Source organism: Crinia signifera, chromosome 4, assembly GCF_055691185.1.
Source record: "Crinia signifera chromosome 4, ASM5569118v1, whole genome shotgun sequence".
Lineage (NCBI taxonomy): Eukaryota > Metazoa > Chordata > Amphibia > Anura > Myobatrachidae > Crinia > Crinia signifera.
Window position 1 is genome coordinate 302,771,026 of NC_139220.1, and position 23,211 is coordinate 302,794,236.

General features: G+C 38.5%; 1 protein-coding gene and 1 pseudogene across 1 annotated transcript in view; both read right to left on the reverse strand.

Moving 5' to 3' along the window:
* LOC146073254 (uncharacterized) overlaps nucleotides 1-4,372 on the reverse strand; it is a 28,209-nt gene extending 23,837 nt beyond the window's left edge. Inside the window, exon 1 of the mRNA XM_083180444.1 lies at nucleotides 4,254-4,372. Within this exon, the coding sequence (XP_083036570.1) occupies nucleotides 4,254-4,372 (119 nt within the window). The remainder of the gene's footprint in view (nucleotides 1-4,253) is intronic.
* A 1,644-nt stretch (nucleotides 4,373-6,016) lies between these two features.
* The window catches only part of LOC146073255 (uncharacterized), a 53,732-nt pseudogene continuing 36,537 nt past the window's right edge, over nucleotides 6,017-23,211 (reverse strand).

A 23,211-nucleotide genomic window follows, 5' to 3' on the forward strand; every position in this document is an offset into this window, starting at 1 on the left:
ATATGCCCCCAGTGCCACAGATATATGCCCCCAGTGCCACAGATATATGCCCCCCAGTGCCACAGATATATGCCCCCCAGTGTCACAAACATATGCCCCCAGTGCCACAGATATATGCCCCCAGTGCCACAGATATATGCCCCCAGTGCCACAGATATATGCCCCCCAGTGCCACAGATATATGCCCCCCAGTGTCACAAACATATGCCCCCAGTAACAAACTTACTTGGAGAGGGGAGGGGAGCGCATCGTGCTTCTCTCCTATCCCGCGCCCGAGCTCCTATTGGCTGACAGCGGCAGCCCAGTGACGTGGGCGAGGGGACGGAGAAACGCACGATGCGTTCCCCTCCCCTCTCCAGCGTGGAGTCGGGCGGCCGGGGAGACAGCGGCAGCGGCTGCGGCTGCGGGCGGGGGGGTTAGACTGCCGGGCGCCCTGGCTGTTTCAGAGGCGGACAAGCCGTGCGGCGCCCCGGGCTGCTGCACGGCTTGTCCGCCTCTAGAAACGGCCCTGTGTACAAAAGTGAAACACATAGATGTTAACAGTGATAATCTAATTAGGTATAAACAGTGTGTTTATAATACATCACATGTGGGCGGGTGGCAAAAGACAATGCTAAGAACACTTCAGCAATAGTAATAGTCTTATTTCATGTTTGAATGTTGCCTTCAGCCCGAGAGTAGTCACATGACTTGATAAAAGATCACACAATAAAGCCCCTTTCACATTGCAGTTTTAACACGGCATATTGCCGATTTCTAACTGCTTTAAAACGGTACCAGCTGCAATATGAAAGCTCCACAATCAATTTACCGGTTACAAAATACCGGTATTTTGAAACGTGTTAAAAGCAGGATCCTCCACGTTGTATCTGAAGGTACAAAAATCGTATTAAAACTGCAATATACCTTTACAACATGCAATATAAAAGGGGTTTAACTGGCTTTTGACCCATTTAAAAAAAAAACATTTACAAAAACGAGTTGAAAGCTGGTTTCACATTGCAAAAACCTGCTTTCAACCCGTTTTTGTAAACATGTCTTAAAACTTGTCAAAAGCCGGTTAAACCCCTTTCATATTGCATGTTGTAAAGGTATATTGCAGTTTCAATTTTCATTGCAGTTTCATTTTTTTACCTTCAGATTCAACCCGTTTCCCCCATAGAAAGCCATACAATGTTATTTAAAATGGTTTTTTTTTGCTGGTTTTAGTCAGTGGTGGGGCTGTTAAGGTGAAATAAGGTGAGATGTATGTATCAATATCTGTATGCACGTGCTAAAGCATAATGCCTGTAGAAAGGAGATATGGGGAGACAGAGAGGTACCTTTTTGATCTGGCTGATAACCCGTGTCGGAGTCTGCCTGAGTTACAGATGGAGCCAGGCTGCAAAGACAAGCCTGGCTCCATCTGTAGCTGCTGTGACATCCGCCGTGCATGGTGGTTAATGCGCCAGATGATTGTATCGCACAGGGGGCTTCCTCGGTGTCTGCGTTAGCATTTATAAGATGCAATGCTGGAGCCCAATAAAATGCAGAATTATAAATGCATATTCCAGTACAATTATTTTTCCAAATTTTGTGCTATGAATTGCAAGAATTTATTTTGTTAAAATAAATGATTATTCTGAATTGCAGGAAGGTATGATGGAAGGTCGACGTGGGTTAGGTCGACAGCGTCATTAGGTCAACACAAACATTAGGTCGATATGGGAAGGTCAACAGTCAAAACGTTGACATGGGGTTTGACTCTGGTTTTTGAGTTGACTTGTGCCGACAGGTGGTATTTCATGCCCTACCATCCACTAGGGCAGGGCTGGGCAACACCGGCCCTTCAGATGTTAATGAACTACACATCCCAGGATGCTTTGCATTAGTTTTGCTATGTGGCCATGCTGAAACTGATGCAAGGCATGCTGGGATGTGTAGTTCATCAACATCTGGAGGGCTGTTGTTGCCCAGCCCTGCACTAGGGTGTGGTGGGAGAATGGGGGCGTGGTTCTATGTTTCAGTGTCCATGTCGACTGTGTCGAAATTCGGGACAATTTAAAAAAAAACATGTCGACCTTTCGACCGGAGACCTTCTGCATGTCGACCTAATGCTTGTGCCGACCTAATGACCCTGTCGATCTAATCAATGTCAACCTTCAGTCATGGTGACATTCCTGCATGTCGACCTTAATGCATGTTGACATAATGCTTGTCGACCAATTTACTGTCTACCCAATGATCCCATTTCTAGGGATTTATAGGGTGGTTATAAGATGGCAATTCATATTTATTATTATAAACATTATTGCTCTCTGTGATATAAAATTGTATTATTATTTTAGACAATGCTTTTGTATGGTTCAAATATTAAATATTGTTGTTGAAATCTATATAACAATCACATAAAATAAAGTTAATTGATATCTAGAGAGTTATTTAGATGAAACTTTAAATATTCTTAATGGTTTCTCAATAGTGTTGGTCTGTTTGATTGATTTGGCACAATTATTTCTATTACATTTTTTAGCCTTTTAAATTAAAAAAGGTGACTGTAGTCTGCTGTAAGAAAATATATTTGACTGTTTATAAAACAGATTTTTTGCAGTTTGTGATATCTAAAAAAAATTATCTTGTGTATGTTTTTTTGCATCTTTTTGTGACCAGAACTAGCTTTAATATTGTGTCTTGTGTCTGTATGGAGACACTTGTGATGAATATAGTGTGTCATGTAATTAATTTTAATTTCAGAGTCATAATTTAAGAGTGCTTCTAATGTTGGTAATACTATCTATCCTCTGTTTAATGGACTGATTACATATATGTTATCTGATGTCGATTATCTTCCCCAATTCTTAACCTTAGTAAGTTTATAATCCATTTTTATCTATTTTTTTTTTTTTTTTTATTGTGACTATTTGATGCTCAAAGTGGGATAGAGTTATCTATATATCCTGTATATGGCATGAGAGGTAGAACAAGGTTTTGATCTTCCAATGTATCTCCTTATGGTCTCTCTTCCACTATTCAACAATAAATTTAAAACACAACTTGTGCAATGTAAAAGACATAAGGACCTTATCTAACCCTTTACCTAATAGACAAATGATCAGCATCTATCACCCAGAACACTTCCTTCTGGCCCCAAATCTCTGATTTACTATATAACCAACTCCTAGTACACACTTGTTTTCCCAAATTAAGGTCATCCATCTCTGCTTGGACCAGACCAGGACCAGTATGGATGCAGTTTCTATTGGGACTCCGATATTGGCATTGGGACTGTTATCATTATACAGGTCGAGTATCCCGTATCCGAATATCCGTTATCCGAATTATTCCGAAATACGGACATTCCAGAAAGTGAAAAAAAAATTTTTTTTTGCTAAAAACTCACTGGGGACATTTGTAACAGCATCACTGGGGACATGATATGTAACTGCCACTATATATGTGCAAGACAATGATTGCTTGGCATTCAAATTCAGTGCTGAGATAGTACACACATTTTGTTTCACGTTTTGAAACCTTGTTTTTTGAACAATTAAAATATATTTGTGTGTATTTTATGTGGTAATAAAATATATTTGTGTGTATATTATGTGTTTATACAGCATACATGCAAGATACTTCAAAATACATCATTGAAATATTAAAATATTCCGAAATACGGAATAATCCGTTATCCAAAATTCTCCTGGTCCCGAGCATTTTGGATACGGGATACTCAACCTGTATATAATTATAGGATCGACCATCATTTACATCACAAACATCACTAAACTTATCCCCACGTGGTTAGATACTGTAACAACATATGCTTGGACTGTGCTTCTAGGAGTCAGACACCATCGGTTGTCCCATAAAATCGGCCTGGTGAGAATCACATGGACAAGCAGAGACATTTCCTAATATACATCTGTGTGCAGGAACCTGTGTGTCATTTTATCCCATCTGTTGTTTTAATACTTGTTTTAATAAAAACTATTTATATATGATTTACAGGCAATCTATCAGTGTCTGAATTACAGGGTAGCAGCCCCTCTATTGTCTGTATCACTGGGTGATCACATGTTGTAATATCATGTATATCTTTCCTCCTGTTGTCGGCCATGGATCAGACTATGGAACAGGAGCGTCCATGTACTATCAGTGACAGCAGTAGCGCTGATTCCAATTATAATATTTTTAAAAAAAAATCTGTGGGGAAGTGTAATATAGGACAATACAGGATCAGTGTTGGATAATCTCATAGAAGCCCTAAGCTCTACCTATAAGTAGTCAGGTGATGGTGAGATGTCTGATGATTATACTCATTGGAGCCCTGAAAGCCAAGAATCTCCTGTTTTATATGGGACTGGTCTTGCTGGTATATAATGCCATAGGCCATATACCATGCTGTGCTACTTATGGCGGGACAAATGCCATAGGCAGGCTAGATGATGGTGGCACCATCTGTATCTCCCCTGGTCCCATCGTCTAATATGTAGAACAATGTACAAAAGGATTTAATACTTATAAAATATATTAGATCAGCAGCCAAAAACAGAATCATATCATTTATAAGGATCAGTATTTATTCAACAACAAGTATTATGGGGATAACTGTCAGTAACATAAATAGTAGTTACTGATATTGTTTGATTATAGTCACTAAGTCATTTTAATTAAGTTCTTGATCATAAACATGGTAAACAATGTGTTATCAATAGGATTTTATTCATAACATGGTGTAAAAACAAAATATGTGCTGTTACCCACAGCAACCAGATATCAGCTTTAATCACCTAGTGCCAGCAAGCAAACAGCTGTATAATCATTGATTACTACGGGATACAGGGGACTGATGTCTTAGTTGCACCATTATACAATATAATACATAGTATATGAATCAGAGGGAGGTAAGACAGCAATAGGAATGTATGAGGGACAGAATAAGGAGGTATAATAGGGACTGGGAGGAGCTGCTGGGACTCTGTAATGGATATACAGCTCTTTCCTGTACTAGCCCCAGCACCAGTGTGAGCAGAACAGCTGTATATTACAGGGCACAGTAATGGCAGCCACATCGTCATTGTCTGTTATACTGCAGCTCTATTTCCTAACAGAGAGATTATCCCAAGGGAAAAGCAGCCCCCAGCTTACTGGTCACAGCTCTCCTGTCTTTAGCAAGATGGATTTATATCAACGTATTGCCATATTCATACTGTAACATTAAAGTTACCTTCCTGAAACACATAATGTGGTGATACAACTTACTATTGATTCGCATGCAACATTCAGACCCTCAGAGTGACTATGTATGTGAGTAATAAGGTTGATCTCTTCAGTAAAACACTTGCTGCACTCAGAGCATGTATATGGCTGATCCCCTGTGTGACTCATTGGATGTATAACAAGTTTTTGTGGTTTATTTTAGTTGCTTCCACCAGACTCCACATGAGAATGCCGGGCTGCTCACCCCAACTTACAGTAGGTGTTCCTACACACAGGCTGTGAATGGATGTTTCATAGACTTCCATTCGCAGGATGCAGGGGAACACCCATATCATTCGATGGTCAGCAACCTTCGAATGATGTGGAAGGCACACGCACATCTGCTTAGAGCAACCTTAGATATGTGTGAGAATTCAGAAGGAAGTGGGCGGGCAGCTGACAACCGGTGATGTCATCTGCCCGCCCCTGTACCCGCATCATCGGCCCATTAGCATGATAATGCCCAGTGTTATTTAGGGATCACCCATTAAGTGCTGGGTGTTCCCATATGCAAATGGTCCGGTCCACCGCCACCTGCCCCCCCTGCCCTCAAGGTTGTGTGTGTGCACCCATTGAACAGTCCCCTACAGATGACAATGCACATGTACAGACACATAACATCAGAGCCGCCCGGATCTGCTGTAAAATTTCATCTTATGCTGTGACAATAGCCCAACATTGGACCCCTTGTGAACGAAGGGGTCCGAACGAACAGACATGAATAAGGTCCCTTGTTTCTTAGTGAAACACTTGTTACGTTTAGAACATTAATGTGTTTTTATCCAGTGTGAATCCTCTGATGAAGAAGAAGATTTCTCTTGTCTGTAAAACACTTTCTGCATTCAATGCATTGAAATGGCTTCTCTCCTGTGTGACTCCTCTGATGTTCAGAAAGATGTGATTTCTGGGAAAAACATTTGCTACATTCGGAGCATTTATATGGTTTCTCTCCTGTGTGAATCCTCTGATGTCTGCGAAGATGTGATTTACGTATAAAGCATTTGTCACACTCAGAGCACAGATGTGGTCTCTCTCCTGTGTGACTCCTCTGATGGATGAGAAGATCTGATTTATATGTAAAGCTTTTGTCACACTCAGAGCACAGATGTGGTCTCTCTCCTGTGTGACTCCTCTGATGGATGAGAAGCTCTGATTTACATGTAAAGCATTTGTCACACTCAGAGCACATATGTGGTCTCTCTCCTGTGTGAATCCTCTGATGTCTGAGAAGATGTGATTTACGTGTAAAGCATTTGTCACACTCAGAGCACAGATGTGTTCTCTCTTCTGTGTGACTCCTCTGATGGCTAAGAAGAGATGATTTACATGTAAAGCCTTTGTTACACTCAGAGCAGATATGTGGTCTCTCTCCTGTGTGACTCCTCTGATGGATGAGAAGATGTGATTTACATGTAAAGCGTTTGTCACACTCAGAGCACAGATATGGTCTCTCTCCTGTGTGACTCCTCTGATGGATGAGAAGCTGTGATTTACGTGTAAAGCATTTGTCACACTCAGAGCACAGATATGGTCTCTCTCCTGTGTGACTCCTCTGATGGATGAGAAGATGTGATTTACGTGTAAAGCATTTGTCACACTCAGAGCACAGATGTGGTCTCTCTCCTGTGTGACTCTTTTGATGTATGAGAAGCTGTGATTTATATGTAAAGCATTTGTCACACTCAGAGCACAGATGTGGTCTCTCTCCTGTGTGACTCCTCTGATGTGTGAGAAGAGATGTTTTACATGTAAAGCATTTGTCACACTCAGAGCACAGATATGGTCTCTCTCCTTTGTGCCTCCTCTGATGGATGAGAAGATTTGATTTACGTGTAAAGCATTTGTCACACTCAGAGCACAGATGTGGTCTCTCTCCTGTGTGACTTCTGTGATGTGTGAGAAGCTGTGATTTACGTGTAAAGCATTTGTCACACTCAGAGCACAGATATGGTCTCTCTCCTGTGTGACTCCTCTGATGTGTGAGAAGCTGTGATTTATATGTAAAGCGTTTGTCACACTCAGAGCACAGATGTGGTTTCTCTCCTGTCAGACTCATCCTGTATTAGATAAGATACAAATTAGCTGTGGAAGGTTTCTCCCATGCAGAAAATGAGAATGTCTTTAGTGAATCCTCCAGAGCTGTATAGAAGAACACTATCTATAGTTGGCTTGATCAGAGAATAATGTCCTTTTAACAATGATGTCTTGTAATGTTCTTAGCAGAATTTCTGTATTATACCTGTAACACAAAAAAAACAAAAAAAACTGAATTTCAAATATAATTGTATTGCATAAAGCACGACATGTAATAATAGATTATTTAATGCATGTGATCCTGATATATATCCATGGCAATAGGCAAACATCCAAATGGTATATCATAGCAAATACAGTGGGCAAGAAATAGCACAATATAATAGTCAGTAATGTCATTCCATTAATATACCAAATAAATATGGTGCAGTTTATCATAAATGAGGAATTGATACATGAAAACTCTTCCAAGAAACCTTTGTAGAGATAATAGCAGTATTGCTGTCAATGAATATATCATAAGCCAATGCATGAGAAGATAAGAAAGGTGCAGGGGGTGAGAGGAGCCGCACATGAGAAGGCTAAAATTACCCCCTGGAAAGAAAAAGAAGGAACGACTCTCTTTGGTGTTGGGGCACTCTTAGTATAATGATTACGTCAAGTAATCTATAAATTTAAAATATATAGGGTAGTCAAATAAGAAAATGTAGGTGGGATTTGGGCTGCTAGCTCAAAAATATGGAGTACAGTGAAAGAATGCTAGTTGAACAGAGTAGTGGAGAAGGAATGTTCTCCTTCCAAATGAATTATTAGGCGTTTAAAAATTAGCTTTTATTAGATATATAGTAAAAAAATATCTAGACAGACATTCGTCAAAAAGTGCAGGCTGCTGTGTATGAGGCAGGGGGGTGCCCGGGGAGTCCCTTTGAGCGCGGCTTCTTTTTGACGAATGTCTGTCTAGATATTTTTTTACTATATATCTAATAAAAGCTAATTTTTAAACGCCTAATAATTCATTTGGAAGGAGAACATTCCTTCTCCACTACTCTGTTCAACTAGCATTCTTTCACTGTACTCCATATTTTTGAGCTAGCAGCCCAAATCCCACCTACATTTTCTTATTTGACTACCCTATATATTTTAAATTTATAGATTACTTGACGTAATCATTATACTAAGAGTGCCCCAACACCAAAGAGAGTCGTTCCTTCTTTTTCTTTCCAATTGTATTTACTCTCTAGGGTGCACCTCCACATCTGTGACTCTTTAGGGAACCGCCTGTTCTCATAATTATAATTCTACTGTGGACTGTTATCATTAATTTGTCATATCAAAACTACCACACTTACCTGTGCACTGGCCCGTCTCCCTCTCCCCCTTCCCCTTAACGTCACGTAAAATTACCCCCTGTCATATGTTGTAGGGAATATTTCCCAAGACTCTCTGTTGTTTATACCACGTGGAATATTTTAGAGTATCTGCTATTCTACACTGGAATTCCCTTGGTAGAGTGGAAACATAACCTTCCTACATATCAAATACACCGGGTGCTAAGTGTTCTTCATTCAGAGAAGTTTCTATCCAATCCCAGACAGATATTGGGCCCAGGATTATAGTCTATAAAGTGCAATTTGTCATAAACAAAGTTCCCATTTCCCATGCAGCAATGTATAGATTGAGTAGTGTGGCCAGTGCCGCTGACTGTCTGAGAAAGGGGAGGGGCCCTGTCTATTATGTCAGTCCGGGGTCCCACATATTCTGATGGCAGCCCTGATCCTAATGATTGGCCATCAGCTGGGAATGGAATATAAATGACTATGTGATCTAATGAGAAATTCCTAATCAAAAGCCAAAATTGACATAGTAATGGGCAAATATAGAAGCAATGGAGGAACTATATATTCTACAAGGACTGGCTATTTGGGCCACTACCTGTATATTGTTTCTGTGCTAACATTACCTCTTGTTCCTGTGTCAGTTTGTGGTGAAAAATAAACTGAGTGAATGTCTGGGTGATAGAAGCAGGGGCAAATGCAGGATTTTCAGAAGGAGGTTTCCAGAGGGGCGGAGCAAATCACGGAGATGGACAATTAGGTGACCCAGTATATGGCGGGTCAGTTAAAGTATAATAGATAGACCAAATGTATGTAAATAATAGTAATAATAATAAAAATAATTTTTTATATATATATATATATATATATATATATATATATGTATATATACACACACACATACATACATACATATTCATACATATATATATATATATATATATATATATACATACAGGGGTCTCAACAGCAGTGTAGGCCCCTGGCCATGGCGATGTATTTGGGCCCCTACCAATCCTCCAGTGGTAGGGGTGGGGGAAGCTTTGATGTCCCGTGGGTGGTAGGGGGTATTATATCAACCGCTCAGCATGTAGGGCCTGGATCAGTAATTACCACTAATTATCCCTTTACTGCACAGATTGTGGGAGATGGGGTGGGAGAAGGGAGCATTGGGCTGAATGAAGGGGCCCTGATACATAACTTCTAGAGTGGTAGAGGATGTTTAATATGTAGAGGAGGGGTGTATAGTTGAGTGGGCTTATTATTCATAATTTTCTGGTGGGAGGACAGCTTGCTTGACTGCAGATATCTCCAGTTCCTGGAAATAGATTTCTTAGATTTTAATGGAATTAAAAACTATAGAATCCCATCTACCAAATGGTTCTCGGGAATAGGGGATCAGAATTCAGGAGGCAGAGCAATCTGTCAACGAGGATATAAAACTACATACCAGGCGTGTGGAGCTAGAGCAGTAACCAGCTGCTGGAAGACTGATATCTCTGATTCTGGGAACAGTAGAGACAAGCTACTAGTGTCTTTCGAAGGGGGAGAGTCCCAGCTTTTGGAAAATACTCTCAGATTCAATTTTTCAAAGGAACAAATAAAGATTCCTGGTATCACCAGCAGTAGTGTTCTCCTCTGTATCCAATGTGAAAGAAACAGAGGAGAACACTACTGCTGGTGATACCAGGAATCTTTTATTTGTTCCTTTGAAAAATTGAATTTAATCTCTAAGGACCATAAAATGATCTATCCATTGGAGAAAAATTTTGAAAAATACTTAATTGAGGTCGCGATCTTGAACATATATATATAAGTGGAGACATACTGGCCATACTAATTCCATATTTATGCCAGAAATCAAACAATTAATTGATATTCTTCAGTCTTTTCTTAAAGAAGAGTGAAAATGGATCAGTAAACAGACCTCATAGTAAAGTTAGAGCACACCCAGTGGAGAGCTCATTCATTCCTGAGCCACTAACAATAATTCCAATACTGACAATTATCCATTGTTGAAATAAGGAGAAACCCCTATACAGATCAATAATGATATTTTTAAAGCACCCCTGATGAAGTCTCGTAGTGAGACAAAACGCGTCAGGATTTTGTACATCACTATCTAAAAGAAAATCCTATGTTAAGAAACTATTGTGTGATGTTTTGAGATAGGAAAGACAATTATAATTACTGTGCGCTATATAGCACTATTATGGTCGTAATATATATATATATATATATATATATATATATATATATATATATATATATATAAGAAAAGGGGTGATTGGAGTGCGCAACCTATTGTCTCTATGGTCACATATATATATATAACATGTACCACCCAGTTCATCCAATCAGTACTCAGAAGTCCTTTCTGAAGGTGATTTCTGTATGTCCAATATTGAATTTGTTCACAGTAATCATGCAATTTTCATTTTTGAAAAAAATCTTTTTATTTCAAAAAGCAACCCGACGCGTTTCGTCTTTACGACTTCATCAGGGGTACAACTGGGAATGGTACAGAAAGAAAGAGGGGTACTTTTAAGTACATAAAAAAGTTTTTGTTAAAATTTAACAAATAAAATAATTATTATATTACATACCCGATGTATAATCATATGAATGATAATCCATACAGTAAGTATTGCAGATTAACGTGGATTTTAATATATCTGGAATGGTTAAAAGATATACGTATAATTAAAATAAGTTACTAAAAAAAGTTTACTGAAAAAAGGGGGGGGGAGAGAGCTAGCTAGAAAAAAGGGTTTCTTTCACTTACCAATATGGTATTGTGGGTATAGCCAACCTTTTACAAAAAGTTGGGTATTCAAAGTTGGTGGGTGATTAATCGGTCACCAGTTTGGATCTGTTTTAGATCAGTTGGATATTCAAAATTTGGAGGGTGATTAATCGGTCACCAGTTTGGATCTGTTTTAGGATAATGATTACCATTAGCAATTTATTTGTACTTTATATAAAATAATTGAAAAATATATTAAGAAGGTTCCCCTTATTTACATCAAATAGAGAGAGGCTCTATATAATTAATTACATTTAAAAAATGAATGAGGTTTCTTTTCACTCACCAATATAGTATTGTGGGTATAGCCAACCTTTTACAGATAGTTGGGTATTCGATAATTGGTGGGTGATCGATCGGTCACCGGCTTGGATCTGTTTTAGGATAATGATTACCATTAGTAATCAATCTATACATTATAATAAAATATTTAGGAAAATTTTCCCTCATTTGCATAATATAGCTAGTGGTTATATGTAGTGGAAAAAATTCAATTAGATTATGTTTATCAGACTAAATCTGCCCCAGAATGCACTGGATCAGCACAATATAATATATTCTTTACAGACTCTGAATAAAGTTGATCAGCTCTAATACATATATAGAGTATTTCAATGTATCCATAAATGTTGCAAATTTTACCATCTGTGTGGCATTCTCTAATCTCAGTATAATTTACAAGAAAACTCCAAATATAAAGTGAAGATTCCAGTATGGATACAAAGTGCAACAATACATAAATGGCTGGGCTGAATTAATGATAATTGACACATATGTGAAGCTTGAATACACAGTGTAACGATACATAGTAGCTAAGTTGGACAAATAATACCTGACACATATACAAGGTATCAATTCTTTGTTAAGTACAAAGTATAACAGTATGCACTTGTTGGCTTACCAGGGACTCTTCCAAATGAATGCCTCCTCCTCGCTCACTCTGGTGTATAATGAAGGGCATGCTGGCTGTGTATTTATAGCAATACAGACTCTGATTACTTCCTATTAGTGTGAAACTAATTAAGTGCTTTTCCTCAAAGATAATGGGTGTAAATGCATTGACTGATGGATAAAATGATTATCTAACATTTACAACTCACTGGCTTATAATACTCCTGAAAAAACCGTCTCATACACTAAGTTCTTATTATTTGTTTATATATGGAACGCACGCCGGAGGTGTGTGCGTTCCATTTGCCAAATATGGTAGTTCCGCTTTTTGGTTTAAGTATATGTGGAGCGCACGTCACCGTAACGCGGGCGCTCCATCTATATCTTTCCACGTAACTTCTTAATGTGTGGCGCACGTTCTCAGCGTGTGCGCTCTGTCTGTAACCTTCCCCGTGATAACTTCTGTAGGAGACGCACCGTTTGAACGTGTGCGCTCCAAAATTCTTACATATGCGTTTAGTAAGCACCTCTTAATTTAGTACACGATCACTCCAAAAATTTTTTTTTTTTAGTAACATTATATAAAACACCATTAACTATGCGTATAGGAACACATTTATTTTTATACATTCAGTTATTGGAGCGCAGATATTCTAATAATGACCCTAATAGGTTTCAGAATGACACTGAAAGGATATGTGTCATATTGGTATAAGCGCTCCATAGACTTCCTGGTTGCACGGGACTATGGAACGCATATGTAAGAATTTTGGAGCACACACGTTCAAACGGTGCGTCTCCTACAGAAGTTATCACGGAGAAGGTTACAGACAGAGCGCACACGCTGAGAACGTGCGCCACACATTAAGAAGTTACGTGGAAAGATATAGATGGAGCGCACGTGTTACGGTGACGTGCGCTCCACATATACTTAAACCAAAAAGCGGAACTACCATATTTGGCAAATGGAACGCACACACCTCCGGCGTGCGTTCCATATATAAACAAATAATAAGAACTTAGTGTATGAGACGGTTTTTTCAGGAGTATTATAAGCCAGTGAGTTGTAAATGTTAGATAATCATTTTATCCATCAGTCAATGCATTTACACCCATTATCTTTGAGGAAAAGCACTTAATTAGTTTCACACTAATAGGAAGTAATCAGAGTCTGTATTGCTATAAATACACAGCCAGCATGCCCTTCATTATACACCAGAGTGAGCGAGGAGGAGGCATTCATTTGGAAGAGTCCCTGGTAAGCCAACAAGTGCATACTGTTATACTTTGTACTTAACAAAGAATTGATACCTTGTATATGTGTCAGGTATTATTTGTCCAACTTAGCTACTCATGTATCGTTACACTGTGTATTCAAGCTTCACATATGTGTCAATTATCATTAATTCAGCCCAGCCATTTATGTATTGTTGCACTTTGTATCCATACTGGAATCTTCACTTTATATTTGGAGTTTTCTTGTAAATTATACTGAGATTAGACAATGCCACACAGATGGTAAAATTTGCAACATTTATGGATACATTGAAATACTCTATATATGTATTAGAGCTGATCAACTTTATTCAGAGTCTGTAAAGAATATATTATATTGTGCTGATCCAGTGCATTCTGGGGCAGATTTAGTCTGATAAACATAATCTAATTGAATTTTTTCCACTACATATAACCACTAACTATATTATGCAAATGAGGGAAAATTTTCCTAAATATTTTATTATAATGTATAGATTGATTACTTATGGTAATCATTATCCTAAAACAGATCCAAGCCGGTGACCGATCGATCACCCACCAATTATCGAATACCCAACTATCTGTAAAAGGTTGGCTATACCCACAATACTATATTGGTGAGTGAAAAGAAACCTCATTCATTTTTTAAATGTAATTAATTATATAGAGCCTCTCTCTATTTGATGTAAATAAGGGGAACCTTCTTAAAATATTTTTTAATTTTTTTATATAAAGTACAAATAAATTGCTAATAGTAATCATTATCCTAAAACAGATCCAAACTGGTGACCGATTAATCACCCTCCAAATTTTGAATATCCAACTGATCTAAAACAGATCCAAACTGGTGACCGATTAATCACCCACCAACTTTGAATACCCAACTTTTTGTAAAAGGTTGGCTATACCCACAATACCATATTGGTAAGTAAAGGAAACCCTTTTTTCTAGCTAGCTCTCTCCCCCCCCCCCCTTTTTTCAGTAAACTTTTTTTAGTAACTTATTTTAATTATACGTATATCTTTTAACCATTCCAGATATATTAAAATCCACGTTAATCTGCAATACTTACTGTATGGATTATCATTCATATGATTATACATCGGGTATGTAATATAATAATTATTTTATTTGTTAAATTTTAACAAAAACTTATATTTTATGTACTTAAAAGTACCCCTCTTTCTTTCTGTACCATTCCCAGTTGTACCCCTGATGAAGTCGTAAAGACGAAACGCGTCGGGTTGCTTTTTGAAATAAAAAGATTTTTTCAAAAATGAAAATTGCATGATTACTGCGAACAAATTCAATATTGGACATACAGAAATCACCTTCAGAAAGGACTTCTGAGTACTGATTGGATGAACTGGGTGGTACATGTTATATATATATATGTGACCATAGAGACAATAGGTTGCGCACTCCAATCACCCCTTTTCTTTGTATTTCTTGCTATTCCTCACTAACAGGAGGAATTTTGGAGGTGCTGCATTAGTATCTAGCGCAATACAGAGTCCAAACCCCCAATTGTATATATATATATATTGAGAGAGAGAGAGAGAGAGAGAGAGAGAGAGGTAGACGGCCTGGCACTCACTCAGCTGGGATTCAGTACCTGGGTGCCTTCTGGAACAAACAGGTAGTCTCGTAGGAAGGAACAGACAGCGGCACTCCAAGGGTTTTCAACAGCGTGTATTAAAGCAAACCAACGTTTCGGGGTATCATTCACCCCTTTGTCAAGGTTTAAGTGCAATAACCATATGTGATTGAGTATGTGATTGAGTTCAGCTGCATGCGGGCTATAAGAGAAGCTACTGACCAACGCCAGGCCAGCCCTCTGACGAAACGCGTTGGGGCGTGGCCTGGCGTTGCAGTCTGTCCACCTTTCCTTCTGACGTGTCTGGGAGCTGGACTTCCTTAAACGTGAGAGTGTAACCGCTCCGACTGATTTTTATGCTGTTATTCCTGCGGTGGCTAAGACCGCCCAGTGTGGTACGTAATTTTATCTATCTGTATGGAGAAAGTCCATTTTTAAGAAATAAATACTTTGATTTATTGCACTATGGAGTGCTCTTGTCTATTCTTTTCGAAAAAAAAAAAATATTGATATATATATATTTATATATATATATATATATATATATATACACACACACACACACACACAAGTAACTAGCTAAAATAACCACAATGTCAGCTCCCGAACAGGGCAAAACGTGAAGCTCCATTGGGCTCCATCTAGTGACTGCCAGCATGAACAACACTCCAATTCCCCCATAAAGGTGAGGAGCAGCATTAGCCTTTTATTATGTCAAAATGATCCCACAGTATGATAGAGAAAATATAGAGATAGTCCATATGGTACTTATACATGATATCATAGAACTGATAAAGAACACATAGAGATATATAATGTACATATTACTGATTATATATATTGTATCACATATGATATTATACAGTATAATTATGTGACATCTAAATGATTCCTGCCCCTACATTACTGACACATACAATTTTGATGAAAAATGATAAAGTCTCTTTTTTATACATATAATGTGAACTTTCATGAATTTGTATATTGATTTACGAATACTACACTGTCACAAGTAGGATAACACTGTATTATTCTATTATATAGTAATATTAACTAATTATATATTGGTCAAATAAAATGTTATCACTAATAACAAGACAATATTCACAAAAGAATAGTAAAATTGATTGTGTAATTATCAGCATAATCTTATGTATAATATAGATACCTTACTCTGGGGATCCTTCCTTTGTCTCTCTCTCACTCCTCCGTCCTCCCAGCTCTCCAACCAGTAACTGACCCAGAAGCTCCTCCATCAGCTCCCAGTGGCCTGATACAGCCTATTTATAGTCACTCCTCCCCATCTCTCCCCAGTAGTTCCCAGGATGCTCATGGTGACATGTAAATTAGGGGCCCATAACATTAGTATACAGTCATTCACCTAAGCAGGTCCTCCTGCCTAGTCCTTGTCTTTTAAATGAGGTATAAATATTCCTTAAGTGACTTACTACAATGATAAATGCTAATTACACCCTGGCAGGGTAACACCTTGTATAGTAATTAGATCACAGCAGCCTCTGGCGTCCTGTTATGTCACCAAAGGGACCTTTTGTTTAGGAGTCACCTATTGTCTGGCCATAGTTTCAGCAGAAAGACTTGTTCTACATATAATAAATAGAAGGAAAATCACTCTCTTTTTGTTGGGGCACTCTTTTAAATTTATCTCCTCTATTCACAAAATAGAAGATATTAATTGAAAATAGTATTTTAGATTGGCTATCCACATTAGGACATGTGATAAAGCTAGGCAAGTTCTAGAGTTTGTAACCAGAAATGGACAGGAAGGGGAGTTATTCCCACCTATTGAAGGTTATACTAAAACTAAGCTTTTAAAAATCATATATTAAAATATTGCACATATACACACATATATAACTGTCACAGAGAGAAACAAAACATCAATGGTCAAATAATCACATTCAGAGGGATAGTAACAAGTTTGTATATCCCAGTGAGGTGATGTAAAGCATACTGTTGTTTAGTACAATCTAATGAATTATACTGATACTATGGTGGGACATTTAGTAGGATGAGAGATTCAGAAAGTGAGAGATTTGGTAAGAAAACTCCAGTTATTTTAAAGCAGTTTGATTTTGCAGTGTAAATGATTGCCACTTTAAAAAAAACTATTGATTTCTTACCATATCTCTCACTTTCTAAATCTCTCATCCTACTACATTTGGCCGAGTACATCGTGGTTTACAACACGCTTTTGAGGGCTCTGACTCGCGAGTTGCAGATTGCTTTATGTCCTGCGTTATGTACCACGCCATGTAATACATAGTTTAACCACTGGGTGACTAATGCTCCACGTTAAGACTTTACACTACGGATTTTGTCCTTACTTTACAGCCAGAGTTTTTGTATTTTATTCGCAGCCGCAGTGACGTATGGTCATGTATGTAATTGGTACAGAAGCCATGCTAACCTTTGCTATTGCTGGATGACTACTTAAAACATTATTTGAGGACCTACAGTATCATACTTTACACTACGGATTTTGTCCTTACTTTACGGACAGAGTTCTTTTATTTTATTCGCAGCCGCAGTTACGTACGGTAATTTATGTAATTGGTGCAGAAGCCATGCTAACCTTTGCTATTGCTGGATGACTACTTCAAACATTATTTGAGGACCTACAGTATCATACGGAGCATGTCATACAGTATGTACTGTACTTTATGGGGTATGTCTTGTATTGGACGTTGCTGTATATCACACACCAAGGTAGCGAAGATAATCACAGGTAACAGTGGCCTAGCGGGTAGAGGCACAGCTTCACTATGTCAGTATCAGTAGTTCGATCCTCAGTTGGTTACAATATATTTTCATTTTTTAAACATCCTTTTTTTTTTAAATCAATAGTTACAGTATTTGGTGCTTATCAAATTCATTCGGACTTTTCCACAAACAAAAATTCACAATGGCATATAAAAATGCCACCATATAAAAAATATGAAATATTTAAAAATATAAAATATTTAATTACAAACCAATATATATTTAATTACAAACCGATACAGATACCTCTAACCAGCTATCAATAGATATCCTAATCTATTAAAGGGACCAATTTATCACAAAGGAAGGAATATTCTCCATAACAATTAAAACTCCACCACATAAAGATGTGAAAATTAATAACAATAATATAAAATTTAAAGAAATTATTTTATTTTTTTTAATAATAATAAATAAATAAAAATATATATATAATCACAATTTAATAGATACCTCTAACCAGCAATAAACAAATATCCCAATGTAATAAAAAGGACAAATCTATCGCTAAAGAAGAATATTCTCCATAATCAGTAAAATTCCACCATATAGATATGTGAAATCTATTTAACCAAAACAATCAATGGCAGCAAAATTAATATAAACACTGCCATTTCAGCACCTAATACAATATGGGATAACTCATTTCCTTTATACCCAAAAACTCACACAGTGACAATCAATGTAGAGCATAGTATGGCAACAAGAGCGGACAAGATTGGATGACAAATTGACAATTATCCAATCATCATGAACAATTAAAAGTCAGACAGATCGAAGGAGCTTCACACAGAACCGAGTGTGACCAAGCTCTCCCCGAGCGAAACGCGCGTCACTTCCTGTATCGGCTATCACACATTGAGTGAGAATCCGACTTCAACAGATGCCCGCAGCTGCACCCACCCCTCTTTCTCCGGCTGCACAGCACCCCGCTTGAAGCGGTACACAAGTAAGAAGCGGCAATTGCCGCTACCTGGTACTCCATACAGGCAAACACCATACCCTGCTATTGCCAGTGTACCCCCGTCAGCCGCATAACCATAAATGGACAATGTTGGCTTTTGCGGGAGGCTACACAAATGTATAGTAAATAAGTGCAATTTATTACCCAGCGCTTAAGAAATCACAAGCTGTTTTGATTTTCTGCTAAGGGGCTTATTATGTAAAAACTTGGCAATAAGACATTCGTGTATGGACTGTGCAATAGAATGAATTATATACACATGGTACGATACGTTGGCACCAATGAAGGTAAAAGACATTTCTTGCACCTGAAAAAGCTGACTAAAGCAGATAGCCACTACTACTGGTATTAATGATTGTTTGCATTGTGTACCTCTTACTGTAAATTAGAAGAAACAGTCTCTTAGAGATTTAGAAAGTAACTGTAACAATTGCTGGAAAAAGAATGCCATTCACTGCTTTCTATTTCTAAAGATTCTTATTGTGATACAATGTGTGTATAAATACAAGGCAAAGAGTTGATACAGTTTCAAACTCAGCAGCATTTCAGCTAAATAACTCTGTGTGCTTGTTATATTCTACACAGGAGTTAGAATTTCACACTTGAAAGACCGTGATCATAGCAGATAACTACTAATGTTGATGCATGTATAAAACAATATTGATTGTAGAAAATCTGCACCTTTTTTGGCTGTAAACTGTACAACCAGCCTTTCCAAAGAGATATAAAGCAACAAAAGAGGAATTTTTGTGTTTTCCTCAAAGGATTATATGTATTGTTTTCCTTTTTTCTCTTTTTTTTTTTAATTGAGTCTTTATTTAGTTATCAAATTTCATATCACAATTAAATCCATAAAAAAAACAATAGACATTATCGCATATACAAAGATCTGTAGACAAATATCAAGAAGAACAGTACATTTCATATATATCGATGACAAGACTACAACAATAACAACACTACACATAGACATACTCCCCCTGGACTAACACAATCACAGCTCTGTATACCTTACTCCCACTGACTTACTTATAGAAAAAAAAAAAAAGAAAGAAAACGCCTCCATCCTTTCAAACCCACTGCATAGTCTTATAACCGCAATTTGGCCCAAGCCTTCTTCCCTTCTACCCTTGCTTATCCATTCAAGCCCGCCTGCCCTTTTGCCTCGTCCCTTTCATTTCCTTTCCATTCCTTTTATTTCCCCTTGGACTACTCCACCATCCCCACCCTTTGTGTAGGGGACCTCTGGACTCTATCAACCAAATATAGTAAAATAAAAAAAACATATTGTCAAATATATATCTTAACTACTCGTTGAATACGTGCCATTAACTACTTAGTTGTGTTTGGGTTATCCTTAAGTTCAATCATGTTTAATAACTGTGTCTAAAAACACTTCTACAATAAATATAAGAAAAAACGAAAAAAAACACCACATACAGTATATAAACAGACCAAAGAAATAACCAAAAAAAGAAAAAAAGGGACTCAAATATAAGATCTACAACATCCCTTGTTCTAAATCCACTTCTATATCTATATCACTTTATGTGCCAGAATGTGCCAGAAAGTGTCTACTTTCGAGTTTTCATCACACCCCCGATACATACATGTCTCAAACCTTAAAAGTGTATATCACTAATTATAGATATTTCTACCTACATTGTGCTAATTATTTAATCTAATACTATTACCCACTTTATAATTCACTGATCTATTCCAGTGACCCTATATCCTGTGATATTTCTGAGTCGATCCCCGGGATGCATATACAAATTTCTCATGTTCACTGGTGGAGTTTGCCAATTGAATCCATTCCACTAATGATGGGCCTTTAGGGGACAACCACTGACGGGCTATTATTACTTTTGCAAGGGCGGTTAGATTCCTTGCCAACTGCTGCGTCTCTCGGGTATTTCCCTCCTCCTCCCATATCCCCAAGACCAGATTGAGTTTATTCAAGGATCCCCTAGGGATGCCGATTTGTGCAAGAGTTTTAATTATCCCATCCCAGAACCTGCTTACGTTCCTACAACTCCACAATAAATGTTCAAATGTGGCCTCTCCTTCTCCGCACTTTGGGCATCTATGGGACTCTGGACCCGCATATTTTTTCATCCTTACTGGCGTTATATATGTCCGATGCAGGATGTTAAATTGTACCTGCTGTATTCGCATAGAGTTGGTCGCGGATTTAGGACCCGCCATTGCCACCCTCCACCTACTCTCATCTAGCTGAGGAATATCTTCCCCCCACTTTACCCGTAGAGCTCCCAACTCCTCAGTTTGTACATAGGAATGTAGGAAGTGATATATTTTAGACAGCCGTTTGCCCCTCCCTAGTTTTTTAATGAATTTCTTGCAAGGGGCTTTCTCCATTGTCCACTGCTCACCCTTACAGTATTGGGCCATAGCGCTTCTTACCTGTAGATATCTAAAGAACACTTCCTTCGGTAGATTAAACTCAACCTGTAGCTGGGAAAAGGATTTGAATGCCCCATTTTGATACCATTGGCCTATAGAGCTAATTCCAAAAGAGTTCCACAACTTTCCTCACTGTTGTTCCTTAATTTCCTTCATTGTGCTGAGGGAAAAAATAGGAGTGTCTGGGTCCAGACTGTCAAATTTTGTCAGCTTGCTAGTCCACCTCCAAACCTTAACAGCTTGACTGATAATTGGTGGGAGGTCCTGACGGAGCCCTTGCACAAACATTCTCTGAAGGGGAGTGACATCTGGATCCACACCCTCCATTAGTTCCTGCAGTTCGCCTGTAGCCTCGCCTGGCCTGACCCATGCACAGATATGGACCATTTGGGCAGCCATATAGTACACTTTGAAATCTGGAAGAGCCAGACCTCCCTTTTCTCTGTCCCTGCATATGGTGTCCAGCCTTATTCTTGGCCGCTTATCGCACCATATAAATGAAGAGACAAGGCTATTTATCTTCCTAAAGTAATCATCTTTGATAAAAACTGGAGAATTTTGGACAATATACAGAAACTTAGGAAGTACTGCCATCTTGATCAGATTAACCCGACCGATTTGTGTGATCGGGAGTCTGGACCAGCTCCGAAATTTGGTCCTTAGATCTTTAATGAACGGAATTATATTGTCGGAAATAAAATCAGCGGCGTTACCAGCAAAACATATGCCCAAATAGCGAAACTTCCCTACCTTTTTTAATTGGGCATCAACCTCAGGGTCATTCCACTCCTTGTTACCTATTTGAATATAATTTGATTTATTCCAATTCATTGTCAGGCCTGAAGACTTCCCAAAGTCCTGTATATATCCCATTTTCCTAGGCAGATCTCTAGAGACTGCCAGGCCCACCAGGATGTCGTCCACATATAATGAAACTAGATTTCTGCTGGGTCCACCACCATTCCTCTCTCCCCCCAGAGCAGATCTTAACATGCACGCAAGGGGTTCCACTACCACTTCAAACAGCAGGGGGGATAGGGGACATCCCTGTCGTGTTCCTCTGGAGAGAGAGAAGGAGGGGGAAGTGAATCCATTAATGGTCATTCTAGCTTTAGGATTCTGATAGAGCAACGAAACCTGCTTGATAAACCTTTCCCCAAAGCCGAAAGCCTGTAAAACTCCCCATAGGAAAGGACTTTCCACCGAGTCGAAAGCCTTGTTCGCATCAAATGATGCGATCATTGCTCCCGACTCTCCCTGTTCCGCCCTTTGCAGGTAGGAGTAGGCCCTGCGCAAATTAATCATTGTAGATTTCCCCGCCATAAATCCCATCTGATCAGGGTGGACTATTTGCTCTATTACATTCTTCAATCTATTTGCTAATATTTTGGCATATATTTTAGCGTAGGATGATATTAAGGATATAGGCCTAAAAGAGTCCACCCTGGTCGGATCTTTTCCGCTCTTCGGTATTACAATTATTGCGGCATCAGACATCAACGGGGGTATACTTTCCTCCATTTCCATGTGCTGAAAGACACTCAATAACTGGGGGGCCAGCTTAATGACATATTTCTGGTAAACCTCCCCGGGCAGGCCATCCAGGCCTGGTGCTTTCCCCCCTGGGACTAAGTTAATTACTGTTATTACTTCCTCCAGTGTCAGTGGGGCTTCTAATAAATCCCTAGAGCTTGGCAAGAGATTTGGCAAACTTATCCTCCCCAGGTATTCCCCAATTTCTTCTTTACTACAATTTAGTTTTGATCTATACACCTCTTCAAAATGTGTGGAGAAAACTTCCGCTGTCCTAGGGGTTTTTATTACCTCTTCCCCTGAGTCTAGCTTAATCATGGGGATTATATTAGACGGTCTATCCTGTTTCATC